Below are 24,159 nucleotides of genomic sequence, written 5' to 3'. Positions count from 1 at the left end.
CCATTTATATGAAGTTCCATTCTATGCTACATTTATGTTTTATACATACATATATTGATACTTACAGCACACTTAAAGTGAACGTTTTTACTTCACACTCTAAAATACAAACCAATGCTTTTATAGAGATTCAGAAGCTACTTTAAATTTGTGATTTAGTTTCATAAGGCTTTATACTGCAAGTATTTTTAACACATTGAGAGTTCCAGTTTGCCTGATTTTTGACTTTACAAACTAGGAATTTAAAATAATAACATGGCTTTGTCTCAATACAGTCAGGTATATCAATAACAGGAAGTCTATGTTATGATATATGTTAAAATTAGAACTGTATCTGATCAGTTAATTTCAGCCACAAACAGATCTACATAACCGAATCACTGACCAATTCCAACATACATGTATTCTTACTCCATTAATGTGTCTCAATCCTTCTGACACAGAATGCTGTCACTTCGTATGACAGCCCTTTTTTCTCTCCCCCAAGCTTAAGGGTTTTGGTTTTATTATCATCACATATTACTCAAATACAAGATTCAGCCTCAACTACATGTGTTACTCTGTAATACTTCAACATTTTAAAGCTATACTCATTGCATGGAAAACAAGACTCCCTAAGAAACAGTTGCAGTACTTGCATATTACAGATTTCCTCTATTCCTACCCTTCGCAAGGGACTACCTTTAAAACATGGTGGCACAAACACAGCATCTTCCTGTGTGTAAGAAGACACCCTGACTTTGATTTTCCAATCTACAACTGAAGACAGTCAATCATGTTATCAATACTAATTGGTAAATTAGAAGTTGGACGCAATGATCCTTGTAGGTCTGTTCCAGCTCAGGACATGATTCTAATTTGCTGTGTCACTTCAGTTACTGACTGCATAGACTCTGAAAGATGTCACTGATTTCATCTTTGCTACTACACAGAGATCTTATAGCCTGAGAAAGTTTGGAGAAAGTTTGTTAAGGCTACAATAAAGTTAATGCAATGTTTGATATAGTGCTTTAAAATGCTTGTGTGTATGCATACATGTATTGCTAGTATTCTAGCTGCATTTTACATACATTACACGCAAAATAATGAAAAAGCACATGGAACAAGGCTACACAGACACATCTTTTGGTGTTAGTGCCACAGAAGCAGATATCAGATTTCCTTCCAGCCATTCACTCATTCCCAACACTGTACCACTCCCTCAGATAGTGCTAGTAATGCTGATATTTTCATAGAGCTTTTGCATCTGAGCCACAGTATACGGATCTGATCCACATTCAAATACTGTTAATTTCCTGCTTCAATTATTCTTATTCTATGTAAATAAATGTGCCTGCTCATGAAGTCCCCAAATGATCTTATACTTTGTATTTCAACTGAACTGAGGGGATGGCCTAGATAGTAGTAACAAGTTGCTGGAAAGAAAAGTTGCTCAAGTCAGCATTGCAGCCAGCAGAATGACACAGAGAACTGCATTCTAGCAACAGTTATCTAGCAGTGCTCTTGCCAAATGAAGATCGGTGGATCTCCATTTTGTAAAGGTAGCAGTAAAGATCTCTCAAGCACTTGCAGAATGCAAGTATGGAGGAGTAACAGCATTTGTCCAAGTTGGAGTCAACCGAGATACAAATGACAATCAAGAGCAGCACTTGATCGTTTCCATGAAAACACAGGTAAATTTTTGCCTGCTGACAGAGATACAGCATATATGTTTCCAGATAAAAGTACACAGATAACTGTGCTATATTTACACCTGCTATCAACAGGCATCCTGTGAATTGTTAAAAATACATTATTATAAAATATAACATGAATATGAGTTTTCCATGGCTGGTGGATTTTCCCAAAAGAAACAATAACAGTAAGATTACTCTTCTAGCAAAATCTGTTCTGGTTTGCAGGTAGGGTTATTTAAGTGACAGACTAAAAACACACTGATTAAAAAAACTGAGAAGATATCCAGTTAAACAAATTGTTTCTAATGGTTAGCATTGCCATATACCCAAATAATTATAACTAAGATTCAATAGAATTTAACTATATGTCTAATACATGTGGAAAGATAACACACACATCGATGTTAGACTTCATCTTACATGCTACCTTAACTAATCCAGACAGGTAACTAGAATGCACTCTATTTGTAATGATGAAACAGACAAAAAAAAAACTCTTATGAATGCCAAAAACATGGAGCTAAATGTCTCTCTCCATCTTTGTTATTAATTCTAGTTGAATATCTGAAAGAGTTAACTGTAGCAAAACCAATTTCAACCCGAAATTTTCAGAAAGACAACAGGAACACATTTTTTTATATCAATTAAGAGTCTGCATGCTTTGCTACATTATGATTATCTTATCCTTAAGAAAAAAATTCAACATATTTCGATTCAAATTTACAGTATTTTTTCCACTAGTAAATGTATAGGTCTTATCAAAACAATTCACAAATCATTCAAATTCTAAAGACATGTTATCTGTCCTTATTTTATATTATTAATTACTTTTAAAAAGTCTTCTAAAGAAATAACAGATAAGCCATGAAATATCTATAATGCTAGCTGAAAAAGGTAAAGTTAAAAGATGTTTTTAAAGCTTTTTTTCTCCTCTAAAACATTAGAAACAGAGCCATGGATTTGTATTTAAGGAGAAATTATAACTGAAGCATATCAGCATGCAAAATATAAAATTAAACCAAAAAATACCAATCTGATAAATGCTTAAAACAAAAAACAAAACAAAACAAAAAAGTCCCGCGTAAACAAAATTCCAAAGAAATCTGCAGAAATGTCACAAAGAAGAAAATCAAAAGATTCCAAATTATTATTCAGAAATCTTCAATAAAAACAAAAAAAAAGAAAAAAAAAAAAAAGGAAAAAGCCTACAGTAAGAGTCACACAATGTTTTGGAACATACCCGCCTTCTACAGAACCTATGAGGCGATCCTCCCTTAGCAATGGACAACACAAAAAATGAGAAGAAAATCATCCTCTTAACTCAAAATAATAACTATTCACTTCTGCTTTACAGATGTAGCTGATATTGTTTTCAACAAAGGTACAGAAGTTTTACATAAGTAGCTCAGATAATTACAAAAGTTAAAACAGATTTTTTCTCCTTGGACAGAAGATTCGCATTTATTCCTCCAAGATACGTCACTAATAACACAACAGTTTGATAAGAGCAGTATAAAAATAAAAGTAGCAATGACTTTTTTTTAAATTAAAAAAAATAAAACCACACTTTTTATACTGCTGTGTATTCAATAATATACTGACAGCATAGTAACACATGGCATTTTTAGCCCTACAGAAGTTCTTCCAAAGCCTGTAAACATACAAAGACCTTTTATTGTTTGGGAAATGAATTTAGGTTACCATCTTATAAAGGCTACATGCATACCATTTCATGCAGTAGAAACAATGCTAAACTATGCACCAACTTTCTTTTTTCCCCAAACCAAAAAAGTGTTCTTAGTTATAAATGTTGTTCACCTTGTTTAAAACTATTTCAATGTTTGAGTTTGGCTTCTATAAAAATTTAACTAAATACATGACAATAAAGTATTAAACTGACCCATGCATCAGTGATTTACTAAATATCAGTAACATTTGCTGTAAGTTTCTTGTAATACCAACAATAATTGTGTAATTATTGTTGTAATTGTATAATTGCTAATATACACACATTATGTTTATTAGCCCCACTCTTAATGTTTCAGTAATATATTAGAATTCAGGTGTTTTGTTTGGATTAAAAAGGCTATTAAACATTCAACATCTACACTAAGTTTTCAGACATAAAAAGTATGCATATTTTTTAAACAGCAAGAGGAAACATGTAACTGCAAGCTAAATTTTCAGGTTAGTAGATTAGAAATTTAAGTATAAAATGCCTTACCCTTTGTTCCAGAGCTGACTGAGTCTGCTGTCTTAAAAGAGTTTTAAATGGCCCCCCTTCTTTTCCAGCACTCCCACTGCCCATTCCTGAAGAGTACCAGTACAAATGACATTCAGAAGAAACATTCAAGAAAACATATATTATCATTTGTAATGAAACTTTGATTTAAAATTATATAAAAGTCATTAAAACAGACAAATTATCCCCTTAAATTTTCAGGGGAAAAAAAACACTGAGTATCACAGTTAAAGTGTTTGGGTGAAAGCGATAGGGTGAGGGGGTGGTTGGGAATTTCCTTTGTTTGGTTGTTTTTAAGTGACTAGCAGCATCTTTAAGCATTACATATTTGGATAATAAACATCCTGATATAAGACCTTTTCCTCATGTCCTGAATTTAAAGGCTTTTAAATAGGAAGTAGATCTTGGAAGACCTGGGCTTTGAAAAAGCTTTTTTTTTTTTTTTCCCTCAACTGTCACTACTGGCAGTTGTAGTGGTAATTTTAATAAATATCTACCCACCTTCTGTGCTTTTCACAGGAAGTTTCTACATAATCAGAGTTTCAATCTTTATATAAAAGGGTTGCACTCACCACAAATTCCACACTGTCAAACAATTCCTCTCTGCTAGATTCCTATATAGTAAGGCACGTATATTTTCATCATCAGTTTAAAAAAAAAATCTGCCTTTCCAATAGCTTCAGAATAACTAAATCACCTTTCCTAACCACTGGGAGGAGATGCTACACAGTATTAGCAGTAGCTATATATTGCATGAGTGGGACTAAAAAGAAAATTGCAAAGACAATGCAAATCCTTTGAACTGAAATATAAACTCTGAAAAACACAGTAACTGTTTTAACAATTATACAATGGAATATTCACTCATCCGATTTACTCAGACAGCTAAGGAATAATGCTTACCACTTAAAACTGCCACACTTATTTGATTACTACGCTTTCACACACATAACCTGCAGACTATTTGTAAATGAAAACAAGTAAATTCTGGTTTTGCATAAAAGGATAATACTCTATTTCTTTTTTTTTTTTTTTTTTTTTCATATATTTCACTCCAGGAGTTTGTCTGAAGAGCTGTGAAGTTTATCAGATATGCAAACATCTTTGCTACCAAAGGATGTGTAATCAAGGAACTGTACTCTTAACTGAGCATGGCAAGATGCAGGTTATATGTATGACTGTATTATTTGCTCTACAAAGCAACCACAGAAGTAAAAATTAAGCACCTACCAAGATTGTGTTTTTTGTAAATTAAACACAATATTGGTGAATCAGATTTTCTTGGTAATACTTCATGCCTAAAATATGTTATTGTTGGTATTTACTGCCTCTAAAACTATCAGAGCTAACTGGACCCTATAAAAATAATCACCTAAGTTTGGGAAATCACTAAGGATAAAGAAAAAAAAAGAAGTTTCAGGAGCAAGATGAAATAAAAACACACTACAGTTAAGTGATTTTCTGTTACAATAATTCTAACTAATTAAACACAATTCCTTGCTAGTTTCCTTTTTCTTCTCATTAAGCAACTAATAAACATGAATGAGATTGTACAAATACACCGAAGTGTAGTCACTTGTTTTAATCAAACACAGGAAGATCTGGAAATAATATTGAACTTCATATATGTTAACTTTATTCCTAACATTTTCAAAAATGACTAGACTATCATTGCCATGTAATTGTGTGTGTATATACACACCCACACACACTTACACACACCATAATTTCTGAAGAATAAATATTTTTAGCTGTTCTTGGATAAGGAAACAAAAAGGATTAGTATCTGTATAGTCCCATTAAACAAGATTTTTATTGTTTTTTTTTTTTTAATTATTTGCCATTGATTTTAAGCGTCATTGTCAGGGACTATACAATATTAAATACAGACAAACAGTACAAATACTGGACATGAAAAACAAAAATACAAACTAATCAAAATAGCTTCTACAGAAAGAAAAGGCAGTAATATCAACTATTTAATTTAAATCTATGAAAATAATACATGCCAGTGGAATGGAAAAAAGGGCAGTGCAAATAAAAAAATCTGTACGGACTTTGCTTAAAACGCATTAAAAGAGCAGAGTTGCCAGCCATCTGATAGCCAGACTTCAAAAAAATATATGAATGAATTAATGAGCATGTGCGTGTGCCATGCAAAATAGAGGAACAACAAACTGAAGGGAACGGGAGGGGGGTGGGGGGAGAAATTATTTTAGTTCAATTACCAAAGGAAATTGAGAGGGGAGATGAGAAAGTTCTTCAGCATGAACTATGTGTGTTTCAATTCCTGTAATATAAAGAGTTCTGAAGCTGTTGCAAGCTTCTAAAGCGGAGGTGAGAGATGGTATGAATAGTCATGTAGCCAGCAGTTTTCAGAGGCTAACAAAAACATAGGGTTATAGAAGGCTGTGTGTTAAGTGTCCCTACATCAAATAGCAACAACAAATTCTTAAAAGTTTGTTTAAAAGGCCATAATAGATTGATCCTACCAGAAGCAGCCAGAAGCAGCTCTTCAGTGAAAGAAACACTTTTCCTCAGAACAACTGGGCTGACATGGCTAGAGTGTAGAGGGTTAAGGCTAGACCCCGAGAGGAGGAGACAGGACTTTTTAAGATGTGGGGAATCACATGAGAGTGTAGGGGAGCTGGGAAACAGGAAAATCCTAGGTCCCTGTGGGGAAGGTGCTGTGGAGGAAAGTAATAGAGACAAAAAGATGTAGATTCAGAAGATGACTAAAGAAACAGAAAAAATCAAAATGAAGCAATTTTTTTGTTCTCCAAATGAACCCACACTAAATTATTTCTCAACATACATAGAAATGGAATGACAGTACAGCTACACAATGTGAATGAGAAGCATGTTATCAAAAATCATGAATCAATTAATTTCACTTTGAAATTATTTAGTTTTATTAAAAAGCCATGATAATCTAAAATTTGTTTTAGATTTTATACAGAATTTATTAAGTGGTATGGAATTAAGGCTAAATAACACAGTCTTCTCACACAATCTGATTACTTCCGTTATTTAGGTGTAAAAAGTTCTTGGGAGTCTTAAATCTCATAGAACAGTACAGTCTCACAAAGAAAAGGAGTTCCTACCTTCTTGATTTCCTCCTAACATATACTACATCAAAATGTATTACCTTACTGAAATATGCAATGTTGTTTGTCTGCCTGACATTTCTGTTAGCTTGTAGCGGCATAAAATAGGCCACTACTCACTGAGGAAATCAAGTTTCACACCAAAACAAGCCTTCTCAGAACAGAAAAAGTTCCCCTTGTATTTAGAGCAAACACAGGCCAGAATGGATAATACAATGTTTTCCAGAAGACATTAGGGTAATATTCTCCTGACTTGGAGCTAATGAAAACTAGATGCTTATGCATATCCAAGTTTTGATCTCTTCCATTTTGTTATTCATATTGTGAAATTGTGGTATCTGCACTCTTTTTCGAGATTAGTCTCCAGCTCAAGCATGTGAACGTACAAGCTACCTGACTGAGTAATAAAGAGACCATAGCGTACTGCAGAAAATAATCAGGAAGTACTTCATTTTTCACATCAGCCAATCTCAGTAACTGCTGTCTCAAATTTCATGTTTTACGTGTCACGTTAATAAAAATGGCTATTTTAATACTAATATTACTAACTTTCACACTGAAAAGCAGTTACAGCCTTTAGAAATGACACTGGATGCTGAAACACACACTGAATTGTTAAAAGCATCATACTGAATTTAGTATGTTATGGAAACATCTTTCGCACATCATATTTTAGGTAAAACAAGTTACAAAAAAATATTGTTCTTTCAAGCTAATAAGATTCAAAATTTAGTACATAGCACCAAGATGGATTATTTTTAAATGTAATGAGCAAATCCTCTTAAGACAAGTTTCAGCAGCAGAATTAAAAGCTGCTAAAAAAACAGTGCTAGCAAGCAAAAGTACACCTACTATTAGCTTTAATACTACAAGGATTGGTAGAAAATAAGTCTGCCTTTTCTACATACTTCAAAATCCCTACAAATAAGAGGTATCAATTACACAATCTGTTTTAGTTCTGAATGAACTGACTGAAGGTAAGACTATCCACTCAAATAACATTACCAGTAATGATATAATGTTGCAGGTTCAAAAATTTGACAAATTCACACGCAGTAAATTGCTGCCTTAATAAATTCAGAATGGTTACAACTGCAGAGATGAGTATTGACACTATATTTAAATCCTTTATATGACACAGTCCTTACCGTGAAAATCTGTTCAAAAAACACACTTTCAAATACTCCATAAAACAAACAAAGCAGAATTTGTAGTTCTCCTATATAAACATCCTTTATACAAGTGACCATCATAGGTTTTCCACAAAAGTTATTTACACAAAAGAACCAAAAAAGAAAGTGCTGGTGGTGTGGGGCTGTTTTTATGTTTGTTTGGTTTGTTTCTTTTTTTTGTTGTTGTTGTTGTTTTTCCTCCCCTTTTTGTTGTTCTTATTTCTTATTTGGTTTCAGGTTTTGTTTTATTTTAAACAGGACAGAGGTAATAGAACAAGGAAAGACAGCTTTCCAACAGGGAACATTTTTCAACAGAAATCTGGAGAATAAACTAGGTAAAATATTTAATATAAATGCTACATTCAAATGCCATTAATTTATCTGCTTGGAAAAACTCTCACAAGGTGCTTGGAAGGAGTGCTATCAAGTAAAGCTGAACCAACTATTTTAATATGCTTAAAAGCTGTCATGATTAGATGGAGACAAGAATGCTTTGAGCTTCAAATACCACAATTTAAAACACTACTTCAAAGACAACCAAACTTTTATAAACAAATCTAGAAACTATTTAGCCCTACAGTGGCAAAAACTCAAGTCACGTAATAGAGAATAAGCAGAATGCAATTCTTTGAGCTATGCTGACATTATTACTGACACGACTCTAACCACAGACTAAAAAAATTAAGAAGGGAAGAAGGAAATACTGAAGAAGTTTTGTTAGACCAATGGAGAAAGAAAAATGCTTTTAGAAGATGGGTAGAGTATAATTTAGGTTACTTTCAAAAATTATACTGTGTATGTAAAGCCGTTTCCAGGCTTCCGTAACCAGGGAGATTAAACAGGCAGTAGCTGCACAATTTCTATTATGGCATTTGCAAGGAGTAAAAAGTCAGAGATAAGCATACAACAATACACTTAAAGTACAATACATTGTGCTTGAAAATTAAACAGTTTTAGTAAGAACACTCTGCCTCTTACTGTATTACGATGAGAAATGTACTCCCATGATCTGATATGAAATGGAAGAAATCAGAAAAAGGCAGTTGCTTAGGACTCCCTTAATGTTCTGTGGTATTTTATTTTGGCTTGAATACAGTTGTGCTAGAAGCGTCACTTTAATGATATTTCCATATTAGTGGAAACCTAAGGTGGGATTTAAATTCTCACCCTACAGAAACTCTTTTCAAGCATGAGATGATGTTTTCAATTTCTAAATCATTTTGATAGATAACTTAAATGCCAAAAAGCAAAAAGGGGTTGAATGAAAATATAAAAAGAGAAACACAAATTAAAAGTGGGTGGAAGCGCCTTACCAGTTTTGGGTGTCAAACTCAAATCTGTGTCAGAAGAAGAGGACTGTCGACTGTAGGACTTGGAAGGTGAAAAGGAATAGGTTTGGTTTTTCAGAGGGGTGGAGGGTCCTGATGAATGAGTATTGGGATTGGGATCTTCATTGAAGGGAATCCTGCCAGAAGAAGGTGGAAACACATTCAGTAATCCTGTGCCAAAGGACCTGGCTGACAGCAGCATGATCCAAACACCAGGATAGGGTTGGGGCAGGGCCAGCAGCTATTCCTTAGGTGCGAGACTGGGGATAAGGCCAAAGGCAAACGCTGTTTACCCATTCAGCATTCTACAGATAGATGCTGATAATCTACAATGAAACAATTAAGCTGAATGAAAGGCATGAGATGGGACTAAAGAAAAAAAGATTATATATACGCAAAAGAAAAAACTGAAAACAGTTTGTGGCTTAAAAATCTGGTCAAATGCACAATGCTTTGAGTTAGTTTAATAAAGAAAAAGTGATTTCAAATTATATTTGTGTTTATACATAGTCATACATTTATGTATATACACACATATGCTTTTTAAGAAAAAAAATAAAATGTTTCCTTATCCTATAGCATTATCAGCATGCCACAGCTAAAAACAGAGCAAAGAGGAGAATCTTTATGGGAACAGCTATATTAACAGTTCACTTACGTACAGATTGACTTACCTGCTCTCCAAAACTGTGTCTTCCACAAATGGCACATACCCTTCTTATAATCATTTTAAAACCCACATACTGTATGTGAATTATGCTTGAAAGCAATTATTAACTTCAATTGAAATATATTTCCCCCAACAACTGTAACACAGCGAATGTTACTCAGATGCATCAAATTAGTTTTACTTAATTTCTTATGAAGTAAACCCATTAAAGAGAAATGAAGAGTGTGGCATTGTGGAAGAGACTGATGCACTTTCAAGAAACTACTTCCTTTGTTTCAGCAGCTGCACAGAATAGATCTTCACTGACAACAGTAGGCGTCTCCATGAGAAAATGAGGGAGAAAAGATGGGTGGTACCTGCCTACACTGCCTGCCTGCCTGCACTTTGCGACCACTGTGCCTGTGGCCTGTCTCTCCCCAGCTCTTGAGTCTGAGCAGTCTCGTACCAGTGTAGATGAGAGTGGGAACAGACACAGAGAAGTTCTGAGTAAGTCGTGAGCCAGTAGCAGTGTGAATTGGACTGTTGTGAGTCGAGCGGCATCCATGGCTTGGCGGATGAACCAGCGGAGACCTGAGAGAATTTGCAGCCAGGGTGGAAGAAAAGAAAACAATACATACAAACAGGTTGCAAAGTTATGTTATAAATGATTTAAAGGGAGGTTTAGCTAGAGGAGATCTTTTACTTTAAGCAGACTAAGAATTTTAATTCCTAGCATGCAAGAGTCCAGATGAAATAGAGAGAAAGGAATAGCTTAAGCACTAGCTTGTGAATGTAAAAAGATTCTTTGGCAACAGTGCATCAAGTTAGTAAAGCCAATATTAAGAAGTATTAGTCGACTTTGCTGCCTTTGAGAAGCATTATCGCTTTTTGGACTGAGGGACAATCATTCTGTCTACATCCACTACCAAGCTGCTAAACATAGATTATTTGGGGGATGAAATTTTCACATTTCACTTCAGAGTGACTTATGAATGCCTTTTAAGTTGGTGGTTACCAGGTCCAGTTTGTTGTTTGTTTGTTTGTTTGTTTTTAATCACTACTGTTATTTTATGTTCCATCATATCCAGAAGCCTTTTCAATAGCAAAGTTTTAAAATTAAGACAAGTTAAACAAGCTACAATTTGAAATCGAAAACCATAATTTTGAGAAGTCAGAGCACACTGCTGCCTACACTACAAAAATGCCTGATTACTATTGTAACAACGCAACAGCAAGTTAATGAAGATGGTGGGGAATATTACAGAAATAATATGCTTTTGATGCTCATTTTTCCTTCCAGAAATTGGATGGCTCTATCAAACAGAAAATAGGTAATTTATCCAAACAACAATTTAGAGACTGCAAGTATTTATCTATTAATTTCTGTGCACATTGAAAATCTGCACACAACCTGTGTTTGGTGCTGCAGTAGGTAAAAGAGATCAAGAAACACTGTTTTTCATCATAAACAGCATTCTCTGCAACTACACTTTAGCCCTGCTTGTAACAAGCCAAACGTCAACAGTAGGAAGCAAAGCACGCAAAAAAAAGATGACACTGTTTCAGGGTCACTTTCTAAACCATTTACTGAACTGTATGAACTCAAAGCTAAATTTATCTTTTCTTATATACTCAGCACAGCCACTCAAACCTGACTGTACTCGTATCAGAGTATCTTATATCAGAGTATCTTATGCATACCATAAGAAGCCCTCACAAAAGCATTTGTTGTACAAACACAGTCAATGCAGAATTACTTGTTAGGAAATTGGTGGATCCCAGCCCAAGGATATGAAATACTTTTGCTAGCAACAGAAATACGAAAGAGTCATTAAGGTTTGCCACTCCAGCTTCTAAAGAAATAATGCAAGTAATTCAACGTAAAACATTTTGAAATTGTGGAATACAAACTGAGTTACAGACAAAAAAGGACAAAAGAAACAAATTAATTGGAAAAAGGGTGAGGGGGGGGGGGGGAGGGAGACAGGTGGAAATCACACTGGTTATATAAAACCGAATGAGTATGAAAAGAGAGATGAAACTTGTTCCCCTAAGAACTATTAATTCATACTTACTCCTTCATTTCTTTGGATGGGGAGTTACATGCAGGTAAAAATGCTGATGTGTTACTTAATTTATCCAACGTGCAGGCTGTTCCTATGGCTCGTACTACCAGTCCAGATTCCCCCTCCAAATCAAAACATTGTAAATAACCAACAACAGCATTTCCTCTCATTTCAAGCACTTTCAAGCCAATCTTCCTTTGCAGTTCACCTACAAAACAGAAGGTAAAGAGCTGATCACAGTAACCTTTTCCTATTCTCTTTTGTGGGCATTGCCCTCATCTGCAATTCCAAAAGCAGAGAACAAAACAGGCAATAGATTCAAATTTATTTATGCCAAGTAGCTGGTGACAGCCTCCGCTTCCTGGAACATAGCATGAAGTTTCATTAGTTATATAGCTTTCTCTGTCCCCCAAATCTATTCCAACTTTAACCATAGTATATTATTTCATAGATGTTTCTATTTTTATTTTTTTTTCAAATTTTCTTTAACTATTTCCTTTTATACTTATTTAGGGAGAGAAAAAGATGGTCAAGACATGTGCTTGAACACAAAAGTTTCTAGATACTCCTTGATACAGTTCAGACCAAAGCAACATCTTTGAAATCCATGAGAAAAGGCCTTTTCTTTTTTTTTTTTTTTATTAAGTCTCCAAACTCTTGAGCAACAAAAAGCAACAAAATCGGAGACATTGATTCACTTAGCATTATCAACGCTATCTAGCTAAGTGCAAAATATCATCTGTCTTTTAATGAAGGATTGACAAAAATTTTTCAACAAACTGAAAACGCTTCATCACCACAGAATATGACATTATTGACATTAGGAATTTTCACTTAAGAAACCAAAGGGAACAGAATGATCACTTCTGCTTTCTATAAGTTTTTCAACCATATTGGAACAAGTTCCTATTGCAAACTACTTAGCTGCAGACTGAAATTATGAATGCACTGGTCTTGAAAAACACCTCTAAGAGCGGTAGTAGAATATGAAAGTTTCTAGCCAAGTAAAAGGAACTGAAATTGCTATGGACTCCATTCAACCCAAGGTTGTAACAGTATTCAACACATAATATGACAGAGACCTATGAAACATCCTGGGAACATGTTCTAAATCAATCATATAACTCATCACAAATCATGGAATGATGATGCTTCTCAGACTTCACAGCAATGGAAGACTGACTGCAAAAGTAAAACAAGCCATTCTCAGAAGAGTTAAGAGCATTCTTCAGGATTCTTCAAATGGCCACCTGCAGTATTAAGCACTGTATTAAATGACATGAAGCAGTATTACTATGAGGTCTTCTATGTTTTTTCCTCTTAATCACTGCCACGAATACTAATAAAACATAGCAGATTACTTCCACTTGCACTTTTATCCACTTCTTCCATTTATGCAAACAAGGAACATGCAAATGTTAATCCTGTGAAGTGGCATAGCAGAGAAACTGTATTTAAAACTTCACAAAGTTGAGAAGAGGAAGTCTGTCATACTTGCCCTCAGTTAGGAAAATGGAATCTTCAGAAATACAAGATAGAGTGAATTGAAAAAATGAACATAGTTAATACCAAAAATCATACACAACATTGTCTCAAAAGTAAGTCACTTCTTTAAATGGTGATCTTTTTTAAAAAGCAGCAATAATTATTACACTGTATGTATTAATACCTGACATTAGTGAAATGAGTCTTTGTCTAGCCTCATTTGATGCCCTTGGTGTGCGAATTCGGTCTATCCACTGGTATTCTGGATCTTCATTAACTACAAGTTCTTCCACAAACCCATGAATTATTACTGCTCTGTAACACTTCGGAATAGATGTGGCTGTTAAAAAGAAATACAAAAAGACATAAGGCATGAATCTAAGAACAGAAATTCAAAGAAAAAAATAAAAATTTGATTTTCTACATCAGACAGCTTCAGCTGTTAAAACGCAGACATACCCAAGCAATTATTTTTTTCTGGTAGATGCTGGAACATGTACCACAGCAAAAGCTTTTCACTTTGTACCTTTTTAACAGAATCTGCACCCAAAGTAACATAACGTTCACATGCACCAGCAAGATCAGGAAAAAAAAAAAAAAAGTTATCTTCATTGACTTGAAATAAAAAAAAAAATAAAGAGAAACAAACTAAATAAATTTGTTTATTTGCTACTGGTGTCAACGTGCATTGGGCTTATAGAATGAGCTGGTTGACTGGATGGTAAAGGACAGAATTGGCAAAGAGAAAGGGGAAAGGAAAAAAAAAAAAAGCTTTGGTTCTCCTTGTTTTCATCCCTCTACTTACTGCAAAAAAACTTGACTCCACACGATGACTGCCTAAATCTGTTTAAATCATTGAAGAGATCTACTTTCACCACCACATTGATCTCCCCACGTATGCCTATCAACAACAAAAAGAAAAAAAAGAAAAATGTGAAACTGTATCAAAAAGCAATATAAACTAGCCCTATTAATTAATCCTTATTGTTAGTAATTTAAGTAGCTTTTATGAGTTAGCTTTTCCACAAAGAACATAATATAACCATGCTAAAAGGCTTGCTTAAACTGACAGCTAATGTGTCAATTCTAACCAGGGCCAGAGGGGCAGGAAGACGCTTCCTCGCCTCGCCTCTCGGGCATGCTGCAGAGACACCCTCACAGGGGAAGCATTAGTTCTGTCCAGCCTTTGAGGCTGAAGCCATTCATGGAACAGCCCTCAAATACCTGCTGCAGCAAGCAGGATTTTATAGAAGGATGTGACTAGGAAAAGAGAAGCCATCAGCCTCCTGCTGTTGCAGTGGTTCCAGCTGCAGCAAGCGCTTTCTCTGCTCTTGCGCCCTATATCATCAGGGCAGGGAATGAAATCAAGAGCTAAGTACTGTAACGCTGTCCCAAGACATACTCAGCACAAAAGGGTGGAAGCTTTACCTTGGATGCCTTGAAACTACTAGAGTCCTGGCCATGTAAAAAGCTTTATGGTGTTGTTCAGAGCATTTTAAATTTTCTCCCTCACATAATTTCAAGATCACAGTAAAGCTACTCACTGAAGTTCAATCCAATAATAAAAGTGATGGTTCTTCCAAGAACCAGAAAGCAGGCAGTGTAAAATATGTTGAGAAGAAACACTTTAAATAAGGTATTACAAACTTTTTTAGATAAAGCTTAATATTTTGGCTACATTTACATCTTATTAATATTAGAGCATTTATTCAAAACACAGCCATTCCTTTCTGATTTTTCTATTTTCAGCTTACCCCCCCCCAATAAAATCCTTTCAGATCATTATAGATTCTGACATATTGAGGACTGAACTACTTGATGAGTCTCATCTCTTGTGATTTTATCACAGAAATATCTGACACTCAAATGCATTAGATTCACAGACTGACTCTGACATTATTGCAATAGTCACCTAGAACTATCTTCCAAAACATCAGAAGAAAAAGCCTCCATTTACTTTAACAGGAAGTGCATCAGACTCGTATTTTCCACAAATAACGATGTTAGGGTGCAAAAACAATATAATAAATATTTATAAATATTATGTCAACATTTTTAAGGAAGCATTAATTGCTGTTTGCCAAGCATCAAGATAATTAGAATCTACTGCCACAATCATGAAAAAAATAAGAATTCTTATTTAAATAGAAAAAAGCTGTGAAATACCAACAGATCTAGAAAATAGAGCAATCTAATTCTCTCTGACAAACAAGTTGCACACATTCTGAGACAAGTGCTCACCTAAATTAACTTCAAAAGAAAGAATACAATATGATAGAATAGACTAGAAGCAGAAGAAAATGCATGCAATATTTCTTAAGAACCTTCTTCAATGTAACTGTTACAAATAAAAACATAAAAAATTATCATCAGTAATGACAACTAATGCTTCCCCACCTATGCCTTATAATCAGCTTTTAAAATAGCTAAGTCACTTAACTCCCACTGGATAATAAACTAGAGCAGCAGTAATAACCAAATAGATAAAAGCTAACTAGCTATGAACTGACCTTAACTTACTGGGATGAGAGCTCTGCTTCCTTAAAAGCAAAAGCATCATTAACTTCCTTTTCTCATACCTTCAAAATATTCTGAAGAATTATACCTAGGACTAAGAGTACTTTCTGGAAGGAAAAGGAGTTTCACCTTGTGTTTTGTGTTTGCCACATTCTGTTCCTCCATCTCAAATGAAGTTTATGCAACATCCCAGGAAGGCATACCCCAAGTGACTTCAGCAAGAGTACATTCTTTTAGTAAACATATAGTGATTGAGTAAGCATGTTTTAGTTTTTTTGTTTGTTTGTTCTGTTTTTATCTGAAATTTCCAGTTACTATTTTAAATACTATGTGAAGATGTTTTCCACTTGTTGCAAATTCTATGAAAGGTGTTCTGCCAAACACTAGGCAACTATGCCAGAAATTCTCATTCCAGAGGTTTTAGAAATCTTTCATATACAATCATTAGTATTATCAAAAGCGAAGAGTATCGTAGAAGTACTTTGTCAATGATTTTAGATGGCACTCTTAACTTTCTGAAGACCTAATAAAAAGAGTACCAAACCATAGCTTTCCAGCTCCCAAGGCTAAAGCTATTACACATTTCCAAAACCAGCTTACAGCAATGAACATTGCAAGAAGCAGGTTACATCTCAAACAACATTGTTGTACTTTTAACTTAGCAAATCTTACCATGGATGGTATCATAAATTGGAAACCATCCTGAAATAACTGTAGCTGCTTCACTGTACAGCAAAGGATCGATATCTATGTACACTTTGCCAATGGCATCATTAGCACTGTAGGTATCATGATCAAGAACTGTGATCTGGAGAGGCTCATCTTGCAGCTCTTCATCATCTACCTAGAAATAAATATTGACATGGAATTTGAATATTAAAAAAAAAAAAAAAAAAAAAAAAGCACAAGAAAACACTCCTGGAAAAACAAATGCAGTAAGAGGCAAATTAGTCATGTACAGTGACGTTACTCACAGAAATCCGATTTCTATTTCCTGGATCTAAACAGTGTTATTTTGATATTACCCTTCACAAAATGCTAAAATCCTGCAATTAGATTTATCACTTGGAAAATTACAGAAAAAGATTATGGTGACTATATTATTTTAAAATCCCACTTTTTTTTAAGTCACATTCTCTGGTTTGTTTACCAATCCCCACAATCCATACTCTTCAGGGAAGAAGAAAAAAAAAATGAAAATTTAAGACAAAGCATCTCACTCTGAAGTCTTACACTCTTAAGTTTTGCTCTCACACTTCCAAACTGGCTGGTGGCTTAAAAAAGGCAATACATTTTATGTAACCCACTGCAAATATTCAGTAATTTCAGACATGTACTTCTCTAAATAGATGCAATAATCCATCTTCAGATACCTCAGCTATTTTTTTTTTTAGGAGATAAAAGACAAGCATTCTAAAACTTTGTTCTAAACATCACAAACCAAAATAAATTTTGCTAAATATAATGTGAGGACTCATGCAAGCTTTTTTTAGAATTATAACACAGTGTTGCATAAAGATCAAACTACACACAAATTCACACGCTTAAGATGTCTTAAGCAGTTAGTGCTATTCCACTCTTTGAAATGTGGAATTCTGATGTGTTTTTTTTAGTGTTATTGTTTGGCTCTTTTTGCATGGAAAAATGGATTTGGGAAAGAAAAGATAGAAGTCTAAGACTTCTGTTATTGACATAGTTAACTCTCTGTACTAAGAGAGTTAATCCTCCACATCATTCAGCTCTTTCCACTCCACAAAAAAAGACCCAAAGAATTGAAATAAAAAAGAAAAATAAAGAACAGTGAACCTCACTATGCTAGTACTACTTTCTTAATCAACATGGATTACTGATTAAGAGATGTTCTTAATCAAGCACTCTATGTTGATTAATAAAGTTGCTAAACTTACCTTTTTTATATTTGCTGTATTTCTAACATTATATGCACATGTAGTGACATAGTAGCTAGTATTTACAAACATGACTGTATTGTGATACTGTATTTGAACACTATAAACAAATCAGTACTATACATTCAAACTAATTTGTTCTAAATACCACTACACAATTATTATTTTTAATGCAACAAAAATGCAGTAACAAATAACAACTATGCAAAACAGTTGTTCACAGTAGAATGTCAGAGGACATCTATGATACTACTGTACTCAGTTCATTAAGGTGAACTGATCAGATCCTAAAAACAAACGAGCAGTTATGGGAAAATGCTGACTGCCCTCATTATTACATAAGGAAATGAGAAAAAAGTGTCCAATAGTTGTTGTCCAAGCTCTTTATTTTATAATTTTCTTGTAAAAATTCTCCATTTTCTTCTTCAAGTACATTATTTGCAAGCCAAAGTAACATTCCAAATACCAATTAACTTTCCTTCCTCAAAACTACCCCTTTAGAAAGAAAAAAAAGGAAGGCATACCCACACTGGTATCCAAAAGCTTAACAGAAAATGCTTTCCCGCCCCTTCCTCCCTTTTACATCCCCCAGAACATGTGTGTCAGATCCATTCTGTCATGTTTGCCTCTTTTTTAAACCATTTGTAAAGATAAAATAACACACTTTTGGCAAAGAATGTCTACACATAGATAGATTTGCTGAAAGATTTCATTTGTATTTAAACAGGAATACCTTCACTCCTCAAAACCAATTTTCTGCCTGAAATGAAAATACTTCAAGGGCATCTAAAACAGAACATCCATGTAGATAAATATCGGCAAGCTCTTAAAAAAAAATAAAAAATACTTACTTCAAATTTAAACCATTCAGAATTCCACTGAGGATTAAGTGATTTTGGATACACATCGGTCTTAAATGTTGTATTTCCAAATTTTACCTAGAAATATAAGCAATTATTAAAAACAAGCATTAATTAGTAGATTTAGAAACTGAGTTACTCATTAAATCTACACATGCAAATAATTTCAAATACATGTTTTAATAACAACAAGAAGTTCTTTTCAGTGAGTTTCTTTTTGAATCTATGTTACACGTTTAAGCAACTTTCCATGTATCACCAAAACTCCCAACAAACCTCTCTCCCCCTCTTGTTTCAAAATTACTTCTTTTCCTCCTCAATCACTTTAGTTAAAAATAGCAGTTATGTTGGCTATTCAAAGTCACTTGGTACATCACCTTAGCAGTTGCTTGTCATTTGTTTGGAAATATTTTAAGCAAAAGCATTCTACATAAATGCTGATAGTTTACGTGCCATTACTCTTCTCTCTAGGGTTTCTACATCAGATTTATTGTCAAGTTATAAAAGAAACGCAGAACCAAAATGATATCATTAGTCAACTTATTTCTTAAAACATGTTGTCTTGATAGATCCGCACCAGAAAATACCTGAAACCACTTCCATGAACTGCAGTCGTGACATGCTAGACACATATCAGTAAATTCACAGCAGCAAGGGGAAGAACCTTAACAGGCTCTAGTCCTCCCTTCTTATAGAAAATTCCAGAAAGCATATCAGCAAAAAGGACAGAGGAACTACGTATCTATATATATCCCTCTAATCTTCAATTAACACAGATTAAATATTCTACATACTTCTATTGATTAAGGCTATTAAGCAGCTATAGGTATGTATTGTGGGAATCTCCATTTGGTCTTCACAGCAGTCTGTTTAAGGACCACCCCATTTGCTTGAAAAAGCATCTAACAGAATTTCTGTGACAATCCATACACCAAGAAACCATGCTACATAACCTAAGAGGTTTTATCTCATTGCACCTTTCATTCCAAGCCATTATGCACGCTTGTAATTATGTGAATGGTACCTCTATAAAGGATTAGTACTTCAACTTATAACAAGTATCTGATGTTACTGACAAATATGCAAAGTTTTTGAACGTATTCGAGATTCTTAAGAAAATAATGTGTGCTGATTTAAAAGACACGCTACAGTCAAAGACGGCTATGGATTCTGAATACAATTATCTTTAAAAGTGCAAATAGATCTTGGAAATTAAATTCAGTCTTAGATTTGGAACACTACACAGCATTTTTTTTAAACACTAATTAAGGAAGTATTGATACTTAGATGTTTCAGCATGACACATCAGTATGACCATATGTCATTACATACATATATATGTCAGTGTATGGTCGTTATTTTACATACGTGCGTAACCCAGCTCTAATGAGATTCTGTACTTACATACATACAGCTAGTTAGTTCAGATAGCTGAGCGCTGCAAAATTGGACTACAAGTTCCCATTAAACTCTGTATATTACCACACCTCGATCAACAGAATCCTACAGAACTCTATAGAGAACCCCCACTTGATTCAATAAACAGTAATGATTTTGGAAAAGATACTATTTTCAAAGTAAGCTTTCAAATTAAAAGTGAGAAGGGGTGTGAAGAACCAGAAGGGGGTTGGTCTATTCTCCCACATGCCTGGTGACAGGATGAGGGGGAATGGGCTAAAGTTGCGCCAGGGGAGTTTTAGGTTGGATTTTAGGAAGAACTTCTTTACCGAAAGGGTTGTTAGGCATTGGAATGGGCTGCCCAGGGAAGTGGTGGAGTCACCATCCCTGGAGGTCTTTAAAAGACGTTTAGATGTAGAGCTTAGGGATATGGTTTAGTGGAGGACTGTTAGTGTTAGGTCAGAGGTTGGACTCAATGATCTTGAGGTCTCTTCCAACCTAGAAATTCTGTGATTCTGTGATGAAAACACAGATCTAGCTATGTAAATGTAGATTCTGCTTAGGAGCATAGAAAACCTAGCAGCGTAACTACTCAGAATGCGTATTCGTTGCACTCAGCTGTATAATAAAGCAATAATGATGCTAGTTTTAACAGAGCTGCTTTACACACAAGCTGCCAACGTGCAATAGCCCAGAGCTCCACCCAGTCTAATTTTACATGTTATCTAGGGAGTAAATTAGCTCCCTCGGAGCCTCAGGCAGCTATAACTAAACTTTGCCAGTAGTCAAGTTAGTTCATTAAAGCTAGCAGAGGTAATCAAGCACTGCAGTGCTGTCCACTGTACAAATTTAGAAGCACAGATGCAGAAGAAATTGTGGTAATTTGCTCCAGACCACACATGCTGGCAAGTTATGCATAACCTGAAGTAACAGCTCTAAAGTCTTTCATTTCTTTTCTAATTCTAGATTTATGTTAGAATCTTTAAGAGGGAAATTTAAAGGCTAGTAGTCAACTAGTACTTTAATATTACTTCCACTTGTCATTTTAAGTTAAAAAGCTTTGTAAAGGCTTTCAGCAACCTCACACAAAAACAAAATGAGTTTTAAGCTCAATTTATTTTGACACACTTCACCTGCAGCCATACTCACTCCACATGGCAAGGGTATGTCCCGTATGTACCCGCAAGGGTAATTCCTGCCTTAATTTTTTCTTCCTAAACAGTGGTCCTAAAAGCAAGGCCCCTTCTATGAATTTCTTCAGCCTTATTTGTGCCAAGACATTCATGAAGCTGCATGTTAATCTAGCTAAGCAAATTGATCTTGCTGAGTATATTGTCCTCTTCTTGTTGTTAAATTAGTGTTTAACCAGATTAATTTCTATAGCTACGCTGCCACGCAGCTACTCACACTCTAGGGTTGGCGCAGAAGGTGCAGGTTTGGGAACCAGTGACTGAAGGGAGAGGAGAGCTGTTTCTCAAGGCAGCTCAAAAACAGGCTACGTGAAACTCAGAGCCGCGCTTCCTACTGCTGTTTTCCCTGTCTCCTACTAATACACATCGGAGATGTTATTGGTTACCTATTGATCCTATTTAAATCGCATGATGGTTTATTAATAAATTTAATTTAATGATGCAATTTCTGAAAGCAAACACTGAAGTATCACGTTTTCCTGTATTTAAGGCAGCAGAGCTGTGCAGCATTTCAGCTCCATTGAACAGCACGTCAGAAACACATTTTCACTTTATTTTCAATGAACTGTCTCACTAAGCAAACGCAGTGACAGTCAAATCTACACGCACCAAATCAAATCTATTTTGAGATTAATACACGCACGTTTTTTCTATTTACAGAGTTCTGGAAGGACATTTTCTTCCACTTACACAGTTTAGAAGGACGCTGCCTCCCTGCCTCAGGGCAGCGCAGTGCCAGCCCCAGTTACTATCTATAGCACCCGCACGCGTTTATGCGGCACCCGTTCCCTTTCCAAACGCATTCCTCCTCAGGCGCGGTTTCTGGGCGCGGGCAATGCCGCCGGCACGGCTCGGGGCCACGCAGGGCGCGCTGGCAGCACCGCGCCGCAGACCCGCACCACGGGACAGGGCCGCCTCCGCTTCCCCCCCCCACCCCCCCTCGGCGGGCCTGTGGCGGCGGGGCCCGGCAGGTGCCTGAGCGGCGGCGCTCCCCGCCCTCGATCCCCCCCCACCTCCACGAAGGCGTCGGTGAGGTCGCTGGCGCGGTCCATCACCGGCAAGTGGCGCCCGGCCACGATCTTGACCTTCAGCTTGCCCGGCATCTTCCTCTTCCTCCTCCCCCTCCTCCTCCTCCTCCTCCTCCTCCTCCTCCTCCTCCTCCTCCTCCTCCGCCGCCGCCGCCGCCGCCGCCGCCGCCGCCACCGCCCGCAGGCACGCCGCGGCCCGCCGGGAGGGGGGGGTGCGAGGGGCCGGGCGCGCATGCGCCGCGCCGCCCAGCGGCCCGCAGCCGCCGCCGCCGCCGCCCGCCCATGCCCGGCGCGGCCGCTTCGCACCCGCCGCCGCCGCTGCCGCGGGGCGCGCCCTGACGCAAAGCCGCCGGGCGCATGCGCTACGCGGCGGAGGAGCGAGGCGATTGGGGGGGGGGGCGGTAGGACCCCGCGGCGCCCGCCCCTCATTTGGGACACGCCCCCCAGCCAGGCCACGCCCCCGCGTGGCAGCGCTCCGCCCCGCAGCCGGAATGGCGGCCGGGGGTGCCGCATCTTCCCTCCGTGTATCCCTGCGGGCGGTACCTGGCGCTACAGGCGCCATGAACGCGGCTGGGCTGCGGGCGGGCAGAGCAAGGCGATGCGTGGGGGCCCTCGGGAGTGCAGGTGGCGCCTCCCCTCGGTCGTGCGTGCTCTGAAGGCAGCTCTTCAGGCACATCCACGTTTCTGCCTTATCCGCCCGGGTTTGAGCAGAGTGCTGGAGCTGTTATCCCAAGGCAATATAGAAAAGAGCAAAGATCCAGGGCGGGAATCAAAAGCAGAAGACTTGTTGCTAAAGTTACAGCTTTAGACCAGAAACTGGCAATTTTTAATAAAATATCTAGATCTCGCCTGCTTAAATGTTCTGGCTTGCAAATTGGAGCAGGCACAGAACGCAGGCGCTGGAGATCTCATCCCGATTAGGCCAAACCAGAAAGCATACACGAGCAACTCACCAAAGGTATTCCGGTTGTTTAAGGCCATGCAGGTCATGGCAGCAAATTAAGGATAATATGAAATGAAATCCCCTGAATTGCACGTGGTGTGGATGTTGGATCCTCAGCATTGTTTAGCCCTAAATACAGGCCATTAATCCACTATGTTACTTGTAAACAGCCATTTCTGTAATGTAACTTCCCTATTAGGGTAGAAAATTACCAGCAGGGGGTGTGATGACAAGAAAAAAAGAAAAAAAAAAACCGACATTCTCTGTTGTGTTACATGTGTTAGATATGACACTGTTTGGCCTTCATTAATTTTTGGGCTCTGTAGCCCGATTCAGAGCATAAACTAAGTTCCTGACTGTACATAAGTAGGAACGAAGTAAAGACAAACTTTATCATATATGATTTTATTTTTTTTCTGACGACACCCACTTGTTTGCTTCCTTTGCCAGATAAATTATGATGAAACGATTTTTAGGAAACATTATGCAGTTACTGTGACTTTACTACACCTTGTGTTATGTAGAGTGGGTTTTTTCAGCTTTTGAAGATGTGAATACTTGAAACTTTTTGCTTTAATTTGGAAGAAGAAA

The 24,159-nt window shown here is 36.6% G+C and overlaps 1 protein-coding gene across 18 annotated transcripts in view; it reads right to left on the bottom strand.

Annotated features, from left to right (window-relative positions):
* Positions 1–22,713, bottom strand: part of C2CD5 (C2 calcium dependent domain containing 5) — a 66,818-nt gene extending 44,105 nt beyond the window's left edge. For 7 of the 18 annotated variants that reach the window (XM_084283811.1, XM_084283821.1, XM_084283825.1 and 4 more), the window contains exons 1-9: positions 22,611–22,713; positions 19,001–19,087; positions 16,915–17,086; positions 14,531–14,626; positions 13,910–14,065; positions 12,250–12,448; positions 9,511–9,662; positions 6,411–6,605; positions 3,901–3,986 (exon numbers count right to left, since the gene is read on the bottom strand). In XM_084283811.1, the coding sequence (XP_084139937.1) occupies positions 3,901–3,986; positions 6,411–6,605; positions 9,511–9,662; positions 12,250–12,448; positions 13,910–14,065; positions 14,531–14,626; positions 16,915–17,086; positions 19,001–19,087; positions 22,611–22,700 (1,233 nt within the window). In that variant the 5' untranslated portion in view covers positions 22,701–22,713. Of the gene's footprint in view, positions 1–3,900; positions 3,987–6,410; positions 6,606–9,510; positions 9,663–10,555; positions 10,766–12,249; positions 12,449–13,909; positions 14,066–14,530; positions 14,627–16,914; positions 17,087–19,000; positions 19,088–22,610 lie in introns of those variants that run through there. The other 11 variants (XM_084283827.1, XM_084283828.1, XM_084283812.1 and 8 more) reach the window with 6 other exon arrangements.
* Between the last annotated feature and the right edge of the window lie 1,446 nt (positions 22,714–24,159).

This window comes from Netta rufina (assembly GCF_964035555.1).
Source record: "Netta rufina genome assembly, chromosome: 1".
Classification (NCBI taxonomy): Eukaryota; Metazoa; Chordata; class Aves; order Anseriformes; family Anatidae; genus Netta; species Netta rufina.
This window is presented reverse-complemented; position numbering and strand designations above follow the sequence as displayed.